General features: G+C 61.5%; 6 protein-coding genes across 6 annotated transcripts; all 6 read left to right on the top strand.

Moving 5' to 3' along the window:
• Positions 1-38: 38 nt before the first annotated feature.
• LMJF_10_0980 (hypothetical protein) lies at positions 39-1,958 on the top strand (the record flags this gene model as incomplete). Its single annotated transcript, XM_001681380.1, has 1 exon — positions 39-1,958. The coding sequence occupies one exon, from the start codon at positions 39-41 to the stop codon at positions 1,956-1,958; it is 1,920 nt and encodes a 639-aa protein (XP_001681432.1).
• A 1,726-nt stretch (positions 1,959-3,684) lies between these two features.
• LMJF_10_0970 (hypothetical protein) lies at positions 3,685-4,206 on the top strand (the record flags this gene model as incomplete). Its single annotated transcript, XM_001681379.1, has 1 exon — positions 3,685-4,206. One exon carries the CDS (start codon positions 3,685-3,687, stop codon positions 4,204-4,206), a length of 522 nt encoding a protein of 173 aa, XP_001681431.1.
• Positions 4,207-5,754: 1,548 nt separating this feature from the next.
• Positions 5,755-8,172, top strand: LMJF_10_0960 (conserved hypothetical protein; the record flags this gene model as incomplete). Its single annotated transcript, XM_001681378.1, has 1 exon — positions 5,755-8,172. One exon carries the CDS (start codon positions 5,755-5,757, stop codon positions 8,170-8,172), a length of 2,418 nt encoding a protein of 805 aa, XP_001681430.1.
• A 1,343-nt stretch (positions 8,173-9,515) lies between these two features.
• LMJF_10_0950 (putative eIF-2B GDP-GTP exchange factor) lies at positions 9,516-11,117 on the top strand (the record flags this gene model as incomplete). Its single annotated transcript, XM_001681377.1, has 1 exon — positions 9,516-11,117. One exon carries the CDS (start codon positions 9,516-9,518, stop codon positions 11,115-11,117), a length of 1,602 nt encoding a protein of 533 aa, XP_001681429.1.
• Positions 11,118-12,095: 978 nt separating this feature from the next.
• LMJF_10_0945 (conserved hypothetical protein) lies at positions 12,096-12,419 on the top strand (the record flags this gene model as incomplete). Its single annotated transcript, XM_001681376.1, has 1 exon — positions 12,096-12,419. The coding sequence occupies one exon, from the start codon at positions 12,096-12,098 to the stop codon at positions 12,417-12,419; it is 324 nt and encodes a 107-aa protein (XP_001681428.1).
• A 1,181-nt stretch (positions 12,420-13,600) lies between these two features.
• On the top strand, positions 13,601-17,539 carry LMJF_10_0940 (conserved hypothetical protein; the record flags this gene model as incomplete). Its single annotated transcript, XM_001681375.1, has 1 exon — positions 13,601-17,539. One exon carries the CDS (start codon positions 13,601-13,603, stop codon positions 17,537-17,539), a length of 3,939 nt encoding a protein of 1,312 aa, XP_001681427.1.
• Between the last annotated feature and the right edge of the window lie 3,162 nt (positions 17,540-20,701).

Below are 20,701 nucleotides of genomic sequence, written 5' to 3'. Positions count from 1 at the left end.
CTCAGTGTCACCCACCCCCTCCCTGTCTCCCTGTCTCCATGAGCGGGCATGGCCCAAACTGCTCCGCCATCACAAACGGCGTGGAGCACCGCTACGCACACGTGAAGTGGTTTCACGCAGTGAACTCCCAGGCTTCGTTGCTGGAGGCGGCGCAGGCCATCGATCAGCTGTTTTACGACGAACACGAAGGCGGCGCGCGAGGCAGCGAGGCCAAGATCAACCACGGTACGCTGGCAGACAAGAATGCGAGAGGTGGTGGTGGTGGCAACGTCGCAGTTGCCTGCGGCTTCTCCAACGCACCGGCGTGCACCGTCATTGGTATCGAGGCGGATATTCAGTGGCACCCAACCCTGGAAACGGCCATCCTGCGACGTGACCCCTTGCCGTCAGCGGTGGCCGACGTGTGCTCAGGCGACGGCAACGGCAGCAAGGATCGAAACTCACATGACGATCGTTCTCCAGCTGCTACAACGACCGCGGATGCGGCGGAGGACGACACGCTTCCACTCGAGGCGTTTCTCCAGACGTTGGCGGAGACGGTGAAGGGGTGGCGGCAACGCGCCGCCTGCTTGGCCACAGCGCCCATCCGCTCCCCAGCAGCTGCGCCGCCTCTGCGAGTCATTGTAAAGCTTCAGTTTGGAGCGCTCCCGGCAGCGCAGCAGCTCCTCACGCACGCCGAGGCGCATACGTGGGCGGGCCTTGAGGAACTATGCTGGCAGCCCCACAGCGAGGGAAGCGCAGCTGCGGCCGTGTCCGGTACTGCGCGCCAACACGCCTCACTCTCGGTCATCGATCACTCCGCCGACGCTTCAGTGACGCCATCGGAAGCGCAGCGACAGCCATCCATGCCGGTAGCGTCGCATCCTCCCGCAGCTGTGGCCATAGAGCTGTGGTGGAGCGCCGACGTGGTCGCGCAGAGCGGGGTCACCCCGCACCCCTTATCTGTTGCCGCGGCCCCGGCATCTGTCGTGCAACGTCTCATGGCGCGAACAGCGCAGGTGCTCGGCCCTCGCGTTCCGCTTGGCTTTTCGCTTGGTTGGGTCCTCTGCCCGCGTGCCGTGCCGGCTGGAGTGCTGGCGATGACCAAGGCCACTGCGGCGTCACCAACCACTGCCTCAGCGACGACGGTGATGCCGCAACCGCAATACGTCTTTTACAGCCTCCTCGAGGATGCCGCAGTCATGAAATCCTTCCTGGACGGTCTCTGGAAGGAGCTGGAGTCCTCTGCGCACCGGCACAGCAATGGGACAGCTGTGGAGCCCGGCGGAGGCACCACCCTGTCCGGCATCGTGGGCAGGGAGGGGATGGAGAAACGCAGCGATCAGGCGGTCGTCAGCGCGTCGGCGCCACCGTCAGCGGCACGCCTTGTGCGGCTCATCACGTTCACAATGATGTTTGAGAGCGTGTTCGCCGACGTGTACACAGCGAAGGAGCGGCAGCAGGCCTTCGAGTCGTCGTTAGCGGCCACGGCGTCCCTCAACGCGGCGGCGAGGAAGGCAGACGAGACTCGGCGTGTCGCCGCAGCCGTGCTGGAGCACACCACGAAGCTCTTCAGCGCGCCGCACGTCACCACGAGTGCAACGCTGAAGACGTGCGTGAGCGGCACGGCAGGCAAGGTGGTTGAGACGGAGCAGCTCGAGGAGGAATCGCGGAAGCACGCAGCGGCCCCAACAGCTGCGACGATGACGCCATCGGACGATCCCCGTGCGTTTCCGACGTTTAGGAAGGCCATCCGACCACCATCGCCCGCCTCCCTGGCCGTCGTGGCGTCCGTTGCGCAGTCCACGCCACCCACAAAGATCGATGAGGATGATGATGACGCGTTTCAGTCAAACGTGGACAGAGCCGCACGCGTCTTCTTCCCCTGCTGCAGCATTGATACCGGGCGAGTGCCAATGCAACGAACGTCGCTCGCGCTTGCGGCTGCGGAGAAGAGGGACAATGGGGTTGGGTGCTGAACAGCCTGTAAAGGAGGAGAGCGGGCTCAGCGAGCGAGACGAGAGCGCTGCCTTGCACGACGCACTCACAAACCAGCACCTTCCCCCTCCCCCCCCCCACACACACACACATACATACCGAAGCACTGATGTACGCACTCCCTATATTGTGTTTTTTATCCTGCGCATAAGGCATGTACGCAGACATGCACGCATACACGTCAGCGCGTTGTTGTTGTGTGCGTGCGTGTGTGTGTGTGTGTGTGTGTGTGTGTGTCCCTCTGTGTCTGCGCTCTGCTAATTATTTTTCTTCGTTCAGTTGATTCCTCCTCTCTGCTGCTCGCTACTTCGGCGTACTTGTTGCTGCTATTTTTCCTCATGTATATATGTGTGCGCGTGTGCACCTCGATCGACCCGTTGCGCCGATGCGGGATGGGGGGCAGGTGGGGAGGAGGAGGGGTACAAACTTGCCCACACATAGCCGCGGGCGTGCATGCACACGCAAACTCGATCACCTGCCGAGCACAACGGAGAAAGATGACGGCACCTTCTCCACACCCCACTCCCACTCGCTCTTGTCTGCTTTGGGGGCCTCTCTTGTCCTGCTCTCTCCCCCTACCCCCCCCCCTCCTCCCCTCCACTGCTGATGCCGCTGCTACATCAGCGGCATCCCTGTGCGCGCTTGCGTTCGCTTCTTTTTCTATACCTTGGCCCTCTCTCCCTGTGCCTAACTTGATTCGACCTTCTCCTTTCTTTCCATGCGGTGTTGTCGTGCACCTCGCCCTCCTCTTCCTCTCTGCACTGCCTCGGCCCTCGCATGTTGGCGTGCGTCACACTGCGCGGTCAGCCGCTTCTAGGGAGCGTCGCTCTGTTCCTAGTCTGCGCTGGCTCCCAGCTCTGTGCGTAAGCAAGGAGGTGTTCGCCAAGCGAACAAGTCAGAGAAGGACCGGTGAGGGGAAGAAGGGGGGGCAGAGGAAAAGGAGGGGAGGGAGAGTAGAGCGCCATCGTGATCAGCTAAGTAACGTCATGGCTGTGGGCTCTCGTGTACGTGTATCCGCCTGATGCCGAAGGCACGTATGTTGCTGTTCTATCTTTTCCTTGTGTAGGCTTCCGCAAGGGGGCGGGTTTGGAATGGCGTGCGCAGCTGCCTCCCCACTTGCCCTGCCTTTATTCCCACCTCTCTTGCTCTCCCCGCTGCGTCCGATGCGACGTGAGCTAATCACCTGGTCGCCGTCTCCACACTCGCAGACACACATCATATTCGATACGCACCTCGCCTCTCTCGATAGCGTAGTGACGTCGCTCTTTTCCTTCTCGCCCTTCCTCCTACCCCCAACCCCCCCCCACACACACACAGACACACACACACACGCACCCACCTTTTGCGAGTCTTCATGCCTCACAAAAATGCTCCTCCGTTTTCTCTCTCTGAATGTGTGCATGTGTCTGGACCCGTTCCCTCGTGCGGGTCGTTGCAAGCTGGAGATGCGGCCCAATTGATCCTCGATGCCCCTCCCTCCCTCCTCCGCTCTTTCTAGCGTAGACCTCGCCTCCTCTCCTCTATCGTCCTGCTGCGTCCGTCTGCCATACTGCTCTCCCGAGGTGCGAGCAGCTGGCGTGCTGGCACGCATGAAAACAGGCGCGTGCACACGCACACTATCATCCCCATCGCTCTCCACCCCTCCCCCTCCCCTTGCCTCTCTGCCCCCTCTCGTTCTGCCCATCAACGCATCATGGCCCACTCGTCATGGCCGTCCTCTCGGTGTTTTCCCTTCGCAGTCCGCAGCCTCCACAGCCGACATCGCCGCCACCACCACCACCATCACCCCCCCCCTCCCTCCCCTCCCTCCCTCCCCAGCCACACCGCCCACCCCCACCGCACCACCATGTCCCGCACCAAGGAGACCGCCCGCGCGAAGCGCACCATCACGTCGAAGAAGAGCAAGAAGGCGCCGAGCGCGGTGTCCGGCGTGAAGATGTCGCATCGCCGCTGGCGCCCGGGCACGTGCGCGATCCGCGAGATCCGCAAGTTCCAGAAGAGCACGAGCCTGCTGATCCAGTGCGCGCCGTTCCAGCGCCTGGTGCGCGAGGTGTCGAGCGCGCAGAAGGAGGGCCTGCGCTTCCAGAGCAGCGCTATCATGGCGCTGCAGGAGGCGACGGAGGCGTACGTTGTGTCGCTGATGGCGGACACGAACCTCGCCTGCATCCACGCGAAGCGCGTGACGATCCAGCCGAAGGACATCCAGCTGGCGCTGCGCCTGCGCGGTGAGCGCCACTAGAGGGGCATAGATGGCTTTGCTGGAGAGCAGCGGGTGTGTGTGTGTGGGGGGGGGGGGGGGGCGGAAAGAGCAAGAGCTAAAGAGGCCGATGCAGCGACCGGAGGGAGAGAGGGAAGTAAGGAAGAAACAGGTGTATCGCCTCTCTCCCTCCGGTCTTTGCATCGGCCTCTTTAGCTCTTGCTCTTTCCGCCCCCCCCCCTACACACACACCCGCTGCTCTCCAGCGAAGCCCTTGGCGTCTCCCCTCCCTTCCCTCCCCCCTGTGCGCGCGTGATGCTTCCATAGAGCCTCTTCGTTTTCTTTTCTGTTTATCTTTGCTCGACGGTACTTGGACGTGCTCCGTTCATCTCTTCTCTATTTATGTGTGTGTGTGTGTGTGTGTGTGTCCTCGTTCCGAGTCTAGAAACAAGCCTGCGTCCCTGTGTGTGTGGGGGGGCGAGGGGGGAATCGGCCAAGTGAGCGGTAAGGGGAAGTGTGTGTGTGTGTGTTCTGTGCTGTGCTGGTTGTCGTAGCTGGCAGCCGGAATCACATGGGCTTCCTCGAGTCCGCCGTCGAGAGAGGAGCTTCGCAGACAATGTGTCTGGCTGCTCACCCCCCCCTTCCCCACACGCCGTCCCTCCCTCAGCCCCTCTGTAGGGTCGTGATCATCAGCCAACAACAGGAACCACGACAGCAGTGCCATGATGAAGGCGACATGTGTGTGTGTGTGTGTGCAATGCGAATGGCAACCGATACGACGTCCCTTGGCGTGGCACGTCACAGCTGAGTGCGTGGCGAGTGGCTAAGTCTGCATGTGTTGCTCTTCTGTGAGGCGGTCGTATCTGGAGAGAAACACCGGGGGCATCGTGGAACCAGCAAGAGCGCTTCGTTCGCGTCTTGGTAGTGAGAAGGGAAGGCAGCACGTGTGTGTGGCTGTGGTCCAACTCACACGCGTCTGTCTCTGTCACTGTGCACTTTCCGTCACACGTACTTCTCCCTTCTGTCTGTCCGCTTCTCAGCACGTTGCACCAGGGTCACAGTCTGTTGCGTGCAGCGCATCCCTCACGCGTACTCGTCGACGGACGAGAATAACAGCAGTTGTTGTTGTTTGGTTGCTGTTCGGTGCACGCACACGTTGCGCAGAGACGGCAAACCTCACCGAGTCTTTCCTCTACAGCCGCTTGCGCGCGTGAGAAGAAGGAGGGCGTGAATAGCTCGCCCTGAGGCTCAGGCATACGTACGCGCATACACCAACAGACTCTTACGCCGCAACCCGCGCGCCCTCCCACACACACACACGCACACACACATACACACACACACACCACGACGTCCCTGGCGCAGTTTGAAAGACAAAGGGTGGCGGAGAAAGGTCCTCTTGGTCGGTGACTGTTTCCGCAACGATGATGCACTCCGTCTCACCAGCGACCGGGGTGGGCTCCACCAGCGTCAGTCAGCATGTAGAGAGCAAGCCAGCACTCATGCACCGTCGTCAGCAGCAGGGGCAGCCCTTCGTGGGTGGTGGTGGTGGTGGTAGTGTACATCGGCCTGCATCCGCAATGCCGCCAGGACAGATGGCTGTCAGCCGCCACAAACCACGCCGTGCGTCCGCTGCCTCGTTTAGGAAAAATACTTCAAGCGAGGTGGCCTCCATCTGCCAGCAGCTTCACGATGCGCTGCAGCAGCAGTCGCGCCTAGAGGTGCAGCGTCAGCAGCAGCTTGTCCAGTATAGGCGCCGGCTGCGCACGCTCTGCGATGACAACGCCACCCTGCGTAACATTATTCATGCCGGGGAGAGACGAAGGCGCGATGCGGAGGCGGCCGCCGCGGCGGGGCTCGTCATGCCAACTGGGGCCCGGGCACACAATGGTGCGCCGAATGAGCCGGCGACCGTCACCGAAGCCGAGGTGGAGGCGCTGTCGCAGCGCATCTACCTCGCACGCCAACGGCGCAACAAGGTGCTGCATGAAATCAAGGCTGACGAGGCCGCCCTCGACGCCGAGGCGAAATCGCAAGAGTCGCTAATGGAGCAGGCGCAGATCGCGCTAGACCCAGCCAAGCTGCTGATGGGCGCCAACCGGCCGGTGTATCTGCGCATGATGCGGCTTGAGCAACTCGTCGACAAGGTGCTTTCCAAGCAGCGCATCGCTGGCGTCGTGTTGGCCAACTACCGGCACCATCTGGGCGTTCTCTCCACCGAGGCGGCGCAGTACGATGCGCAGCAGACACTGCTAGAGAGGGAGTATGCAGACCGCCACCGAGATCATCTAAAGCTTCTCCAACTGTACGACACAGCGCGTGCGGCGTACTCGACAGCCGTCGAGGCCCTGCAGGTCGTTCAGAGGAGCGCCTCGCGTATGCGCACAGCAAAGGAGAAGGCGCTGCAACAGAAGCGGAGGGAGGTGGACAAGGGCCTTGTGGCGACGCAGCAGCAAGAGCGCCGCGTGGTGGACAGACAGCAGCAGCTCGAGGAGGAAACCCAGATGCTCGAGGCCGCAGAGAACACAAAGGCGCAGCTGGAGCAGCAACGCATGAACTCCCGCGCGGCCTTGACGGTGCTGCGGGTCACCAGTGCGTCACGGGAGGACGGCACCGGCGAGCCGTCCACCGGCACGGATGAGCGTGTCGCTGCGTACGAAGTGGCCTTCCGTGGCATGATGCGAGTGGCGAAGGTCAGCACCCTTGATGCCCTCGTCGAGGCCTATCAAGCAGAGATCGAGCAGCAGTATCGTCTGCAGAACGATCTAACCTACGTGCGAGAGGCGCAAGAGGCGCTGGTGCAAGAAGTGCAGCACCTGCGCGAGCGGGTGAAGCAGACAAAGTACTGCGTTGGTGCCGCCACGCGACTCGCGACGGAGAGCGCCGTGTTCGACGCGGCGTCGGCCATCGTCGGCACGGCGCCGTCACCTTTGATGGAGCGCGAGCTGCACACGTTTGTGCGAGAGGAGAAGGAGTCCCTGGCCATGTACGTCGGTGCCAACGAAGCGAACCAGGCCCTCGTGATGGAGGTGGCGGAGCGCGTGAACCACTTGGCGGAGCTGGTGGCCGACTACCGCGCTGATGTGCGTGTGCCGTCGATTCAGTGCACCGCGGCGCTGGCGAAGAGCTCCTCGTCGTTGCCGCTGCACGTTGCTGTGCTGGCGCAGAAGCTTCTGGCGTTGGCTGCAGACGCAGCCGGGGAGGCCGACCTTGGTCCATCCTCCACCCTCTCCTCCCCCGTCAAGGACGCGAGGCACGGTGAGGGTGCTGTGCATGACGACAAGGTCAGCAGCTCCGCCGCTGCGGTGGTGTCCTCGGTGCAGATTGTGATACCCGCCAACAACCGCCGTGTCCCCCTGGCACACGAAGGCGCAGGTGGCGGTGTGGGTGGACCAGGACCCAGCGGCCGCCGCGGGAGAACGGCAGCCGATGTTGCCGGCATCTCCTCTTCCGCTGCCCGTGCGCTGCTGCACCCTCACAGAGCCGGGCCTGGCGGCCATGAGGGCGGTGCGTTGAGGGCCTCCGCAAATCAGCGGCGTAGGCGTTCGTCCGCTGCGGCCGGTGCCGGCTTCATCGAGAGTCCGGAGGACGAGGACGATGTGCGCTTGGCCGTGGTGGCGGCGCTGCCCCCGCCCGGCGGCCGCGTGCTTGACTTCCACGGTGCATCGACGGACACGTCGGAGCTTCATAGCGGGATTTTCAACGGCAGCGACGCCGGCGGTGGTGCTCGTGGCGGCGGTGATGGGACTGGTGGCGACAACGGGAGCTCACATCGCGCAGCGGCCGTGACACGCGGTCGCCGTCCTTTCCCAAAGCTGCCACGCCACATGGTTACGGCGGGGGCAACAAGTGCGCACCAAGCCAACGTGCAGTCGCTTGCGAGGGCAGTGGAAGACGATCAAGAGGACCCACTGCGGCGTGAGGAGGTGAAGCGCATGTCGGAGATGATCCGTACCCGCCAGAAGCTCGAGGCGGAGAAGGATTCGCGGCGACCTTAACCGAGGAAAAGCAGGGGGAAGGGTGTGTGTGCGTGTGTGCGTGCTTGCGGAGAGTGGGAAGAGAGGACATTGGACGTTCAGCGCCTCCGCCCTTCCCCACGCCACTTCTCCTTCCGTTATCGCCTCTGCCATTGCCACCGACATCACAAGCGAGGCGTGTAGTCGCGCACCGCATACTTCTCTCGCCCACTTTCTCCCCATGCACCACGACCACGCCTGTGAAGGGAAGATGAGGGGGCGGAAGGCGGGAGAGCCTTGACAGAGGACACGCAGATGGCGCTGGTATTGTGGTGAGCGACTCTGTGCGCGGGTGGGTCTCCCTCACCGTCGTGCGTAGACCACCTCAACGAACGTGTGTGCACCTGCGCACGGTGCAGGATTTCATAGAACTGCCGTGTCCGGGCAGCGAGAAGGTTTGTGTTCGTGTTTTGTTCGTATGATCTTTATGCTTTGGACTAGTGCCCCGTGAACGGACCGGCATGGGCAGGCGCAGTGGGCGGGAGTCGGTGGGGGCGGGAGGGGGACGCGCGACTGCGTTCGTCTCACTGCCTCTCCCGTCTGATTCGCCGCCGCTGCCAATCGATGTCGAAGCCTCTCCTCGACGTCACGTGACCGAGATCCGGTGCAGGTGCAGTCGTTGTTAGCACAAGCGTGTATATTCCCGTGTATGTGTGTGTGGCCCCTCCTATACTGCGGCTCTGCTCTCTCGTCCTTCCCTCCTTATCGCGCACCGTTTATGTCGTCACTAGGCGTGCGTGCGAGCATGGGTTGGTGGTGTTCTCCATAACTCATGCAGTCGCTGGACGCTCCGGTGCAAAGTGAAGGAGCGTGGAAGCGGGCAGTGGTGGTCGATCGCGTGATGGGCGTGGAGCAGCCACGATACACTCCACACGCCTTTTCCTTCCCTCGTTTTGTATAGTTTCCTTCTGCCATCATGTATGCCTGTGTGATAGAGCGCCACGATCTTTCCAACGTCCGCACCTGCAAAGAAACGAAACGTGGCACCTCTGCGTGCGCGTGGGCTGCCGCAACATTAGGAGACGGCCACAAGCTCACTTTACCGCCCCTACGCCGTGATGACCCCCTGCACCATCTGGCCGCCACCTCCCCCTACACATACCACCACCACCATCCTCATCCCCATCTTCTCGCCACTGCCCAGATGGCTTCGTCATTTTTCCCTCGTGCTCTTTCCCGCTCCCGCCCCCTTCCGGACGTCGCGGATAACTGTTGACGTCTCCAGCCAGGCTGGGGCCCCTCTCGTCGCTTCGCTTCCCATTGCCGCCCACGCTTCGGCTCCTTATCCTCCTCCCCCTCTATACCAACACGCAAGCAACCGCAAGATGCTGAGCAATGTGCCAGAAGAGCCGGAGAAGCTGGTGCGCGAGGTCAGCGACCTCGCGGAGGCCTTCATCACAAATCTGAAGCGCGGAAAGCTCGCCGCCGCGCGCAGTGGCGGGGAGAGTCTCTCCACGGCGGCCGCGGTGGAGATGGCAGATGTAATGTCGACCATCGTGCGTCTCTTCCAGAATGCCGAGAAAGACCTACACAGCACAACGATACAGCTGCTTAAGGCCGGCTACCCGGCGGCCGAAGTGGCGAGCATGCAGGTCAGCCGCCTTCTCATTCTCGTTGCCCGCACCGGTGATGCGATGCTGCGAGCACAGTTTGCCACGCTCTTTCTCATGAATGTCACGCGTCGCGTGCTTTCGATTGTGCGGGAGTCCGCCGCCAACAGCAAGGCCACCGACGCGGAGCTCGAAGATGAGGCCAAGACAATACTGAACGATCTCGCCTCGGATGACGAGGCGGCGGTGGTTGAAACCCCTGCCGACACCAGCTCGAGCTCCAGCAACAGGTGCGGCATGGACGACTCTACCGATCCGGCCAGCCCGTCCCTGTCAGCCAAGGGCATGAAGCCGGCTCTCAAGAGGGATACTCTCGTCTCTCAACCTCTCTCTCGCCGCGGACTCTCGGTGCGCTTCGCTGGCACCTCCACCAGCTCCGAAGAGGCGAGCGGTGGCCACATGCGCCAGCTGCAGCAGCACAGCACGTCGGTGGCTAGTGACTTTGGGGGGCCGTTGCTGCAGCACACCGGCTCGATAGTGGCGACGGAGATACCGGGCCGGCAGCTACTGAAGCGCGCGCCGAGCCGCTGTGAGCAAGTGCTGGAGGGGGGCGGCGGGGAGATTGAGTTCCCGGTGCGCATGGAGATCTTTTACCAGGATGCCCTGGACGCCATCGACGAGTTCAAGCGGGAGCTGGAGGGGATGACCGAGGAGCTGTGTCGCCGTTCCACGCGGCAGCTGCACTCGTCAGACACGATCATCACGCTGGGGTGCAGTCATACCATCCGCCGCTACCTGCTGGAAGCTGCGCAAGCGGGGCACCACTTCAAAGTCTTCATCCTTGAGGGTGCACCGCTGCCGGCGCAGGCGACGCAGGAGTTTGCGGAGGCGCTGTGCAGCCGTGGTATCACTGCGCAGCTGTTGCCAGACAGCTCCGCCTACGTGGTCATGAGCATGTGCACCAAGGTGCTGGTTGGTGCCGAGAACGTCTTGGCCAACGGCGGCATGCTGGCATCAATCGGCACCCATGTCCTCTGCGCCGCTGCTCGCCACTTCGCTGTCCCCGTGTTGGTCGCCACCACAACGCTGAAGATGTCTCCGTACTACCCAAGCGACCAGCTGTGCACGCGGCTGGTGCGCATTGCACGGTCGGGGGCGCAGGAGATGCCATGGTCGACCTACGGCTCCCCCGAGGATGTGTGGCCTTCGCCGTTTGGCGTCTCCGTCTCCGACAGCGGCCGCCGCTTGACCATTCACGCCCCCGTCACGGAGTACGTGCCGCCCGAGCTCATTACGTTGTTTTTAACTAATGACAGCGAGCTGTTGCCCTCGCAGATCCACCGCATTGTGCGGGCGAACTACAGCGACGCAGATTGAGGCCAGCCTTGTCGTGTCTCGGTTTTGCTTTGCTTGTTTCTTTTGTGTGTGTGTGTGTGTGTGTGTGTGTGCGCAGACGGTCGGTCGCTGCAGATGTGGGAGTGCGTCGACGTCTGTCTCCGCGTGTACGCGCCTGGGTGGGGGGAGGCGTGTGTGTGTGTGGGGGGGGAGGGGTGAGGCGCCCTTCTTCACTGGCACCTTCACGCGTTGCGGGTTCGACTTCTTTCCGTGTTCGCGGCTACGCGAGAGCCGTGGCGGTGATTAAGCAGACGGAGAGGGAGAGGAAGAGGGAGGGAGGACGTGCCGCGCTCGTGCGCACGGACACAAATACTAGAGGTTCGGCAACGGGCTGTACACGGACGTTGCATTCTCTAGCGCTATCCCTCTCCCCCTTCGTTTCGTTCTCTCTCGTCCTGTGTGTGGTTACGTGTATGTTGGTGGTATGTAGACGCGCTGTGGCTATCCTGTGGCATTGACCAGACTGTCGACGTCGATCAGGCTCCTTATATGGCTTCTCTCTGTGTGCTTGCTGCTCTCACCATGAGCACCGCGTGCACAGCACGTCGTTCTCTTACTCTGCTTTCCTCGGTCACGCACCGGAAGTGCTGCTGTGCACCGGTGGGGCACCTCAAGCGGGCCCATCCCGCCCACGAACCATCCCCGGCGCCCCCCCCCCTCTCTCGCTCTTCTTCACCTGGCCTCTGGTGGCCAATCACCATGCACTACGCGAGTGCGCACACTGAAAGTATTTTGTGTTACCTGAGTTGCAACGTTAGGCGGATCTATTGTTGCCCCTCCCATTCCCCTTGATCTAACCCAGCAACACTGCAAGCCATCATCTATTGCCTATCTCGTCAGCTGCCAGAACGCTGCTCTTCGCAGTGCGCACTCCTGCAGAGACCGCTACACGCCGATACATGTATATTGGCCGCTCCTCTTTCGCAAGCCCACATACACACGCGCTCCATCACCGCACAGATGCTGTACGTCCAGGGAAGCTCCGTTAGGGAGGGTGGGGAGAGCACCGCCCGTCACCTGTGGGGCTTCGCAAAGTCGTACGTGAAACACGTCGGCCACGCCTACCTCGAGTTCCTGGGCCCCCTACTACTGCTTGTTGCCGTAAACATGGCTGTCGAGACGCACGATAGCGAACGCTTCGGTCTTGGCTGGCTTTACTGCACCAGCCTAAAAGACGACCGTGTGCGCGAGGAGAAGTTCCCGTCGTACGAGCCGAGCAGCGCGGCTCAGCGCCGCCGCAGCGAGGCCGCTAGCGCTGTCGAGTACGCGGCAGCAACCGTCTAAGGTCTCAGCGACAAGGAGGCACACATGTGTGAGGGAGAGAAAAGGGGGCTCAGCGCACGAGGAGCAGCGCTGATGATGATGTGGTAGCGATGCCTGTCCCCCCCCCCCACACACACACACCGCCTCTCTCCTTGACACGCTCTCCACCAATCAACATCGCAGCCCGCCATCTTGTCGATCGTTGGGGTCTCTCTTCATTGCCTCAGCTGAACTCCCTCACCAACGCGCCGTTGTTGCTTCATGAGATGTGCTCTGCCGTGCCGGATGGAGTCACATGACGACCACTGGTGCTAATCCTCTTTTGCCGTTGTGGCCCCTTTACTGATGGGCAGGTACGCGCGCCTGCAGCTCCCCTGTCTCCGCCGCTCAGTAGTGCTCCTGGTCGCATTTGTTGAGTTGTACAAGGACGAAGAGCAAGAGGAAGTCGCAACGTGGGTGACGGAACGGATCGCTGTCTGACTGCTTGCTCCGTGTGTGCATGTGTGTGTGTGCATGTGTGTGTGTGTGTGCATGTGTGTTACTAAGAGGAAGAGTATGCCTAAGTGCGGCGCAGCAGTGCGCTCGTTGTGTGTCGCGCGCTCTGTCCCTCACCTTCCCTCCCTGTCTCTCCAGGTGTAGTGTGATAACAACCCCAAACATTGTGATGCAGCGCGGCGCGATCGCATCATGGAGGTGCGTGTCGCTTCTCCGTCCTCCGCCGCTCACCCAAACCCCCCCCACACACACACACTTTCACGGACATCCGACATACCACTTTGCCCCCTCTTGAATGTGTGTGTGTGTTTGCGGGTGTCCCCTTTTCTCGAACTCGACACACCTTCCACCCCTTCTCGCTCCATCCGCGCGCACCTTCAGACCGCCCTCTCTCGCTGCCTTTTGTGCAGGTGTCGGAGACCCACCACCACCACGCACGCTCACACACCCACCCACCCACACGCACACCTCTCTCTCTCCCCCTCCCCTCTCTGTGTTTTCTGCATTGGCGTCTCGCCCTGCGTGTGCGTCGTGGCGCTTCGACAGAGCTGATTTCCGGTGCGTGCTGCACTGGCTGGCCTACCACACAGCGCCTGGAATCCGCCCTCCCCCCTTCCCCCTCCCCGGCCACTCCTCTGTACTCTGTTGATCTCAGTGCTCACCATCCTATCCATACGCACACAACACCGCACTGGCCACACGGCAAGATGGATTGCGGTAATGCCGATCGGGGGATCGGCTTCCGGTCCTCGCCGCCGTCGTCCCCGGCGAACGTGTCGAGCTCAACACCGGTGAGCAACAAGCAACTCAGCCCACCCACCGGCAGCCTGCGTGCGCGTCGGTTTCCATCACAGCGCGTGGTGTGCGCCGATGGGAGCCACCACACCTACAGTCACAACAACAGCATTGGCAGCGCCGGCGGCGGCATCGTGGCACTTGCGCGGATGGAGAGTCAGGAGTTGTTTGGGGCCTATCCTCCGATGCCGACCCTGCAGCACCGTCACCCGGGCGACTCGATCGTGCCCCTCTTGGGGCGGCCCAGCTTGGACTCCGTGTGCGAGCTCTTATCGAACGCCTCCCCCACCTCGCAGGCGGCGGTCCCGACTCTTTCCTTCTACGCGGCCAAAGACAACGTTGCCTTGCAAGACTACTGCACCCTCCCGAACCAGAACTCAGTGCCGAAGAGCGTGACCGTCATCTACTCGCAGCCCTCCTCGCCCAGTGACGCCTACTTGCGCGGGGTGGACTACGTGAGCGCCCGCGGCATATCCGTTACGGAGGACAATGCAAATGAAGACCGGGTGAAGGTGCGTGTCGAAGGCTACTACGAGAACAACGGTGTCGGTGTGCTGATCCCGAACGATCTGCCGCCAAGCACGCTGCTCTACGTCCTCACCGCCTCCGACGGCCGTGATTTGATGTTCAAGGTCATCCAGTACAGCCTGCAGCTCACCATCTGCTTCCTGAAGACGCCGTCGCTATTCTCGCCCGAGGCACAAATGCTGATGGGTCCGATGGCGGAGCGGCTTTACCGCAACTACAATACGATCCGCCACGGCCGCAGCCTGTTCAAGATGGGTCGCGGCCTGCTCAATCTCTTCACGCTGCAGACAGTGTGCGAGCGAATGTGGATGAAGTACAAGAGAGGCATCTCCCACACCACGTGCGCCATCATGCTGCCCGTCGTCTCGTGCCTGGAGAAGGGGCTGATGGCCATGGGGGCGTCGCCGTTGTGGGGCCGGTACTTGTCGTGTCGGCTGCTGCGCTGGGCGCAGGCTGCCCAGGTGACGCCGGGGCGGGGCCGCAGCGAGGAGCCCGAGGACTCGGTGGTGCCTTACAGGTGCATTCAGCAGCGCGCGCATGAGCAGCCGTCGACGCCGTCGGCAAAGGACGCGCTGCAGACGGACGGCGTGCACACCACCTCGGGTGTGGAGAAGGCTGAGCAATCGGTGACGGCCGCGCAGGCTGCCAGCGGGAGCGTTGCTGGCCTGGAGTCTCTCAAGGGCAACGTCGGCTTCGCGCTACAAAAGGTAGATGGCGGCGGTGCGGGGTCGTCGCAGCCCACGCCTCCATGCGCGATGGTGGATAGTCAGACAAGCACGTCGAGAGTACAATCCGAGCAACCGTCCCCCACCACGGGCGACGGCGCGGCCAGCAAGGGCGTGGGTAAGCTTTCGCTGCTGCCGCGCGCGCCGTCTGGTGGCCTGTCGGCGGAAGATTGGGGCGGAAGGGCATCCGAGATTGCCACAGCCTTGCCAACACCGAACGCGGAAAGTAAGCGTGAGCTCACTGACCCTGATGCGCTGCCGTGTGTGCCCTCCGGCCCCGCTGCCGGCTCCGCCTCCGCAATGTCCTCTGGCGCGGAGGGCACCGCTGCGCCACAAGCGAAGCCGCCACACGTCCCGGACACACCCTTTTCCGGTGTCGAGCTCGGCCACCAGGAGCACCAGCGGCACGGCCTGACGCCGTCCACCACCGCCAACGCGACAGCCAGCGCCTTCAGCCTTGCGACGGCAGACTGGGTCGACAGCGCCGGTCGTAAAACGCTTCTGCACCCGCTGAAGCAGTCCTCGAGCATCAACACCCCTACCCCCACCGCGAGCAGTAGCATCACGGGCGACGATGTGGGTGATCACCTCCAGGAAGGTGTGGAGAGCAACATCATCCACAACGGAACGCCACTGATTCCTGCGGCGCGCTCGTCGTCGTACGGATCCATAACAAGTCAGCTGATGCCGGAGCTGGCGAGCGGCGGTGGTCTGACGCCTGCGGATGGCCCACTGTCGGTGCCGAACAACTGGCGCATCGCCTGTGCGCCGACCGTGCCGCCGAGTCGCTCCGACGAGCTTGTCGTAGACTCGGCACTGCCTTGCTCCTCCGTCGAGTTGCTGAAGCCGCTGAAGCCGACCGAGGCGCTCTCTACGGTGGCGTCACCGTCCGAAGAGCTGACAAAGGTGGACGGCACCACGAACTCCAGCTTCACAGCCAACAGCGCCGACACGCGCACGCCGCCACCGCAGCTGTTGTCTGCGGCGGACGTGTCCACGAACACGCAGGCTGCGATGGCGTCATCGGGCGACAACACCGGCACGGCGATTTACGATATCGAGCGGAACAGCCGTCACGCGTCGTCCTTGCGCGATCGCTGCACTGTCTCCACGAGCGCCCCCCAGCCGCCGGTGACCGCCGTTCTGCAGGCCTCGGAGTTGCCTGTGATGACGCCCACGAGAGCCGCCTCCGCCCTCAAGGACGACCCCCCGCTGTCCGTGGCAACGTATGGCAAGGAGAGCGAGATCAGCATCATCTCCTCCAGCACGTCCAGCTGCCTGCAAGAGCATCAGGGCAACCATGCCGGGGCGCTCTCGACGTATTTGCGGGAGTTGCAGCCGGCATCTGCCGCGCTGCCGGCACGATGGCGCAAAGGTGTGCTGCAGTTCAACCCAGTGCTCATGACGCTTCTCGGCATCCGCAACTTGGCTGCGGCGTGTCGCCGATTCCTGCGCGACATCACTCTCGTCTCCACAGAGCGCTTTGGGACGCTGAGGCTTGTCGAGGTGCACCGCCACACCATCACCCACATCATCAACCGCTGCTGGCTCGTGGTGTCCATCATCGACCTGCTGCTCAATACAGTGCGACTGCTGCAGCCGGGCTGGGTCAAGTACGCGACGGCGCGGCAGAACATTCATTGCCGGTGCGGCTGCTACGGCGACAATGACCCGTCCGACAAGGTGTGGCGCACGCACGGCTTCATTGCGCGGCGCAAGACGGACCTCTTTTTCCCTCCGCTGGATCTCGACTACGGTGCGCCGTTTGTGTCGAGCCTCTCCTACGTGGAGGCGGCGGATCCGGCGCAGCTGATGCCGGCCTGCAGGCGTTGCGGGTGTCTCTACCGCGAAGTCCTCTCCGATTCAGATCAGGAAGGAGACGAGGCAGAGGTGGCGGATGCAAGCAGTGGTGTATCGATGCCGCCGTCACGCACGCTCGCCGCAATGTCGAAGGCGGCGTTGGCGGCCACTGCAGCGTCCTTCAGCGAGGACGGCCACCATAAGGGGGAGAGCCACCGTTCCGCGGCACGGAAGTCCCTCAGCACGCCAGGCTTGGTGGAGCGCGAGAAGCCGCGTTGGGTGCAGCTGTATAACGAGGAGGTGATGTTGGGCGAGTCGCAGCAGCAGCGCCTTCGTAGCCCTGGCGCGCGGCAGGAGAAGCAAAACCTCAGCACTGGGGCGCAACAGGACTCGCCCGTGAAGCAGCTGGAGAAGGCACGCAGCAACAGTACGCTGAAGAGCTCCGCCGGCGATGGGCAGCCTGCAGACGAGATGCTCCAGCGTCGCAAGAGTGGTGCGGCTCGTGAGCGGCCAGCCGAATCCTCGGCTGGTATTCTCTTCGTGCCTTGGATGATGCGGAAGTTTTTCGACTATGTGTGGCTGCTGCGCGTGCACCCAAACCTGACGTCGACGGTTCTCCTGGAGGCTCGCTGCATCGCCGAGCTCTATCTCGCCTACAAGTACTGCTTTGGTAACCTTGAAGCCTTCATGTCGGATGCCCCGCTGAGCGCCATCCTCAACCCGTACGGTGCCTTGGCGGGCATCGTGAGCGCCTCCGTGGGACTGCTGCGCGTCGTGGAAAGTGCGCCATCTTCATAAAACGAGGAGCGAGAGACAGCGAAGTGTCTGTGTGCGGGGAGCGGGGCGAAGGCAGAGACCGCCAGTAGAGCTGCAGGTTCTCGGCAGCGTGTGTGTGTGTGTGTGTGTGTGTGTGTGTGCATGAGGTCGTGTTTGAGGCTGCTCCGGGCGCTGTGAAGGGACGCACTCCGTAGTAGGTGTGATGACGCTCTGTGCGATGATGGGTCTGTCTGGGTCTGTGTGCCGTGTCTGTACGTGATGCCTCTCGTTGCTGTCCTCCTTTTCGTCTTCCTTTCCTGCTTCACGGCGCTTCGTTGTGTGTTCGGGGGGAGGGGGTGGAAATGCCCCCGCCCCCTCCCCCCTCCCATCTTCTGTGTGCGGCCTGGCGGTCGCCTGTTGATGTGTGTTCGCTAGATGTTCTGTGTGTATGTGTGTGTGTCTTATGATATTGTTTCTCTGCGCGCGGGCGCACGTTGGCCGTTGTTGGCGATGCGGACGCACTCTCCGTGCGTACTCTTGTAGTGGTGGTTGAAGGTTGCGGCGTGTGCTGGACACGCCCCGCGTTTTTTGTTGTTGTTCTGTTCTGATGCTGCGGGGACAGTCCATCAAGCGCGCGTCTGCCTTCCTCATCATCGCCGATGGCCCTGTATACATCGGCGTCTGCCCTACCCCTTCCCTCTTGATGTGCGCTGCGTCAACACTTTTTATACACCACAGCGGCAATGCAGCGGTGCTGAAGGCGTCGACAGCGCGTGTCGTCTGTCCTTTGCATCGAAAGGTGAGCTACATAGCCGCCCCAAGGACAGGCATCCGCTGCCGACGCCGCCCCCCCTCCCTCCCCTCCCCTTCCCTTTCTCCCTCTCCTCCCATCCCATCTTATCCCATCCCCCATCCCTCCCTCGACACAAGCAAGCGCTCGTGCAGCAACGCTTTCATGTGGCCATGTATGGGGTACCCCCTCTGTGCATGTGTGTGTGCATGTGTGTGTGTGTGGGGGGGGGGGGGGGAGGAGGAGGAGGAGGAGGAGGAGGGGGGAGGGGGCCACTGTCTGTGACACGAGGAAAAGAGACGGCAAAGTGCATTCGAAGTGGGCAGCAATGTCAGTCCCTTGGGCTGCCACTACACACACACATATATATATACATGCATATATACATATATCGTTATACATATATATATATATATGCTTGATCGTGTGTGCTGCGAGTCGCCCACCCCACACCACCTCTTCCTCTCCCCGCATCTTATCGTCTTCGTGTCCATTTCGGTGTGTGACGGCGTGTGCTTAACCGAGGCACCTCCCCATGCCCTCTCTCTTTCTCTTCTCGCTCTTCCTCCGCCGACGGTAAGAGACTCCTAACGACGAAATTCGATTTTTTGTTCGCGTGTGTGTGTGTGTGTGTGTGCCGCACAACACACACACACATACACATCCGTCTTCTCTTTCCCGTCTCGACCGTGCCTCTTCTCACTATCCCTCTCCGTCATCGTTTTTCGCGTAGAAGATGAGACTGCAGAGAGAAGTAAATGACGATGAGGAGCGCAGTAGACCCGACCCCGCCATGCGCATCCATGTCTGTGTGCTTCTTGTCTCTCGCCCATCGGTACGAGAAGGAAAAGCAAGCCATGCGCAATGATGGGGAGGGGTTGACAGGGAGACCCACTGCGCAGCGGCGCACCGGTGCTGTGACACGCGCCAACCCCTCCCCCTTCCCTGCTTCAAATTGGTCACGCATCCGTGTCTTGCCGAGCAAGCCTTCATGTTATGGCCCCGCCGTCTTCCTCTCCAAGTGTTTTCCCCTTTCCTTGCTGCCTCTCCGTCACTCTTGCCGCCATCGTATCGCTTATCTCCTCCAATCCATGTGGCGCTCGTGTGCACACACACACACACACACACGGAGTCGCCTACACGCGTGCAAGCATGGGTGCACACGCATACAGAGGGCAGTCTACTCCGATTCTACTGCTTCCCTCCCCCCCCCTCTCTCTCTCTCTGCACTTGTGTTTGCGTGTCAGTGTCTGCTGCGTCCATCACGCGCGTACACACTACCTGCCACATACACGCACATAACTGTCTCTCTCTCTCTCTCTCTCTCTCTCTCTGCACTTGTGTTTGCGTGTCAGTGTCTGCTGCGTCCATCACGCGCGTACACACTACCTGCCACATACACGCACATAACTGTCTCTCTCTCTCTCTCTCTCTCTCTCTCTGCACTTGTGTTTGCGTGTCAGTGTCTGCTGCGTCCATCACGCGCGTACACACTACCTGCCACATACACGCACATAACTGTCTCTCTCTCTCTCTCTCTCTCTCTCTCTCTGCACTTGTGTTTGCGTGTCAGTGTCTGCTGCGTCCATCACGCGCGTACACACTACCTGCCACATACACGCACATAACTGTCTCTCTCTCTCTCTCTCTCTCTCTCTCTGCACTTGTGTTTGCGTGTCAGTGTCTGCTGCGTCCATCACGCGCGTACACACTACCTGCCACATACACGCACATAACTGTCTCTCTCTCTCTCTCTCTCTCTCTCTCTGCACTTGTGTTTGCGTGTCAGTGTCTGCTGCGTCCATCACGCGCGTACACACTACCTGCCACATACACGCACATAACTGTCTCTCTCTCTCTCTCTCTCTCTCTCTCTGCACTTGTGTTTGCGTGTCAGTGTCTGCTGCGTCCATCACGCGCGTACACACTACCTGCCACATACACGCACATAACTGTCTCTCTCTCTCTCTCTCTCTCTCTCTCTCTGCACTTGTGTTTGCGTGTCAGTGTCTGCTGCGTCCATCACGCGCGTACACACTACCTGCCACATACACGCACATAACTGTCTCTCTCTCTCTCTCTCTCTCTCTCTCTGCACTTGTGTGTGCGTGTCAGTGTCTGCTGCGTCCATCACGCGCGTACACACTACCTGCCACATACACGCACATAACTGTCTCTCTCTCTCTCTCTCTCTCTCTGCACTTGTGTTTGCGTGTCAGTGTCTGCTGCGTCCATCACGCGCGTACACACTACCTGCCACATACACGCACATAACTGTCTCTCTCTCTCTCTCTCTCTCTCTCTCTCTGCACTTGTGTTTGCGTGTCAGTGTCTGCTGCGTCCATCACGCGCGTACACACTACCTGCCACATACACGCACATAACTGTCTCTCTCTCTCTCTCTCTCTCTCTCT

Source organism: Leishmania major, chromosome 10 (genome assembly GCF_000002725.2).
Source record: "Leishmania major strain Friedlin complete genome, chromosome 10".
In the NCBI taxonomy this organism is placed as follows: domain Eukaryota; phylum Euglenozoa; class Kinetoplastea; order Trypanosomatida; family Trypanosomatidae; genus Leishmania; species Leishmania major.
Note: the sequence above shows the minus strand (reverse complement) of the source record. Positions and strands in the feature narration are given on the sequence as shown.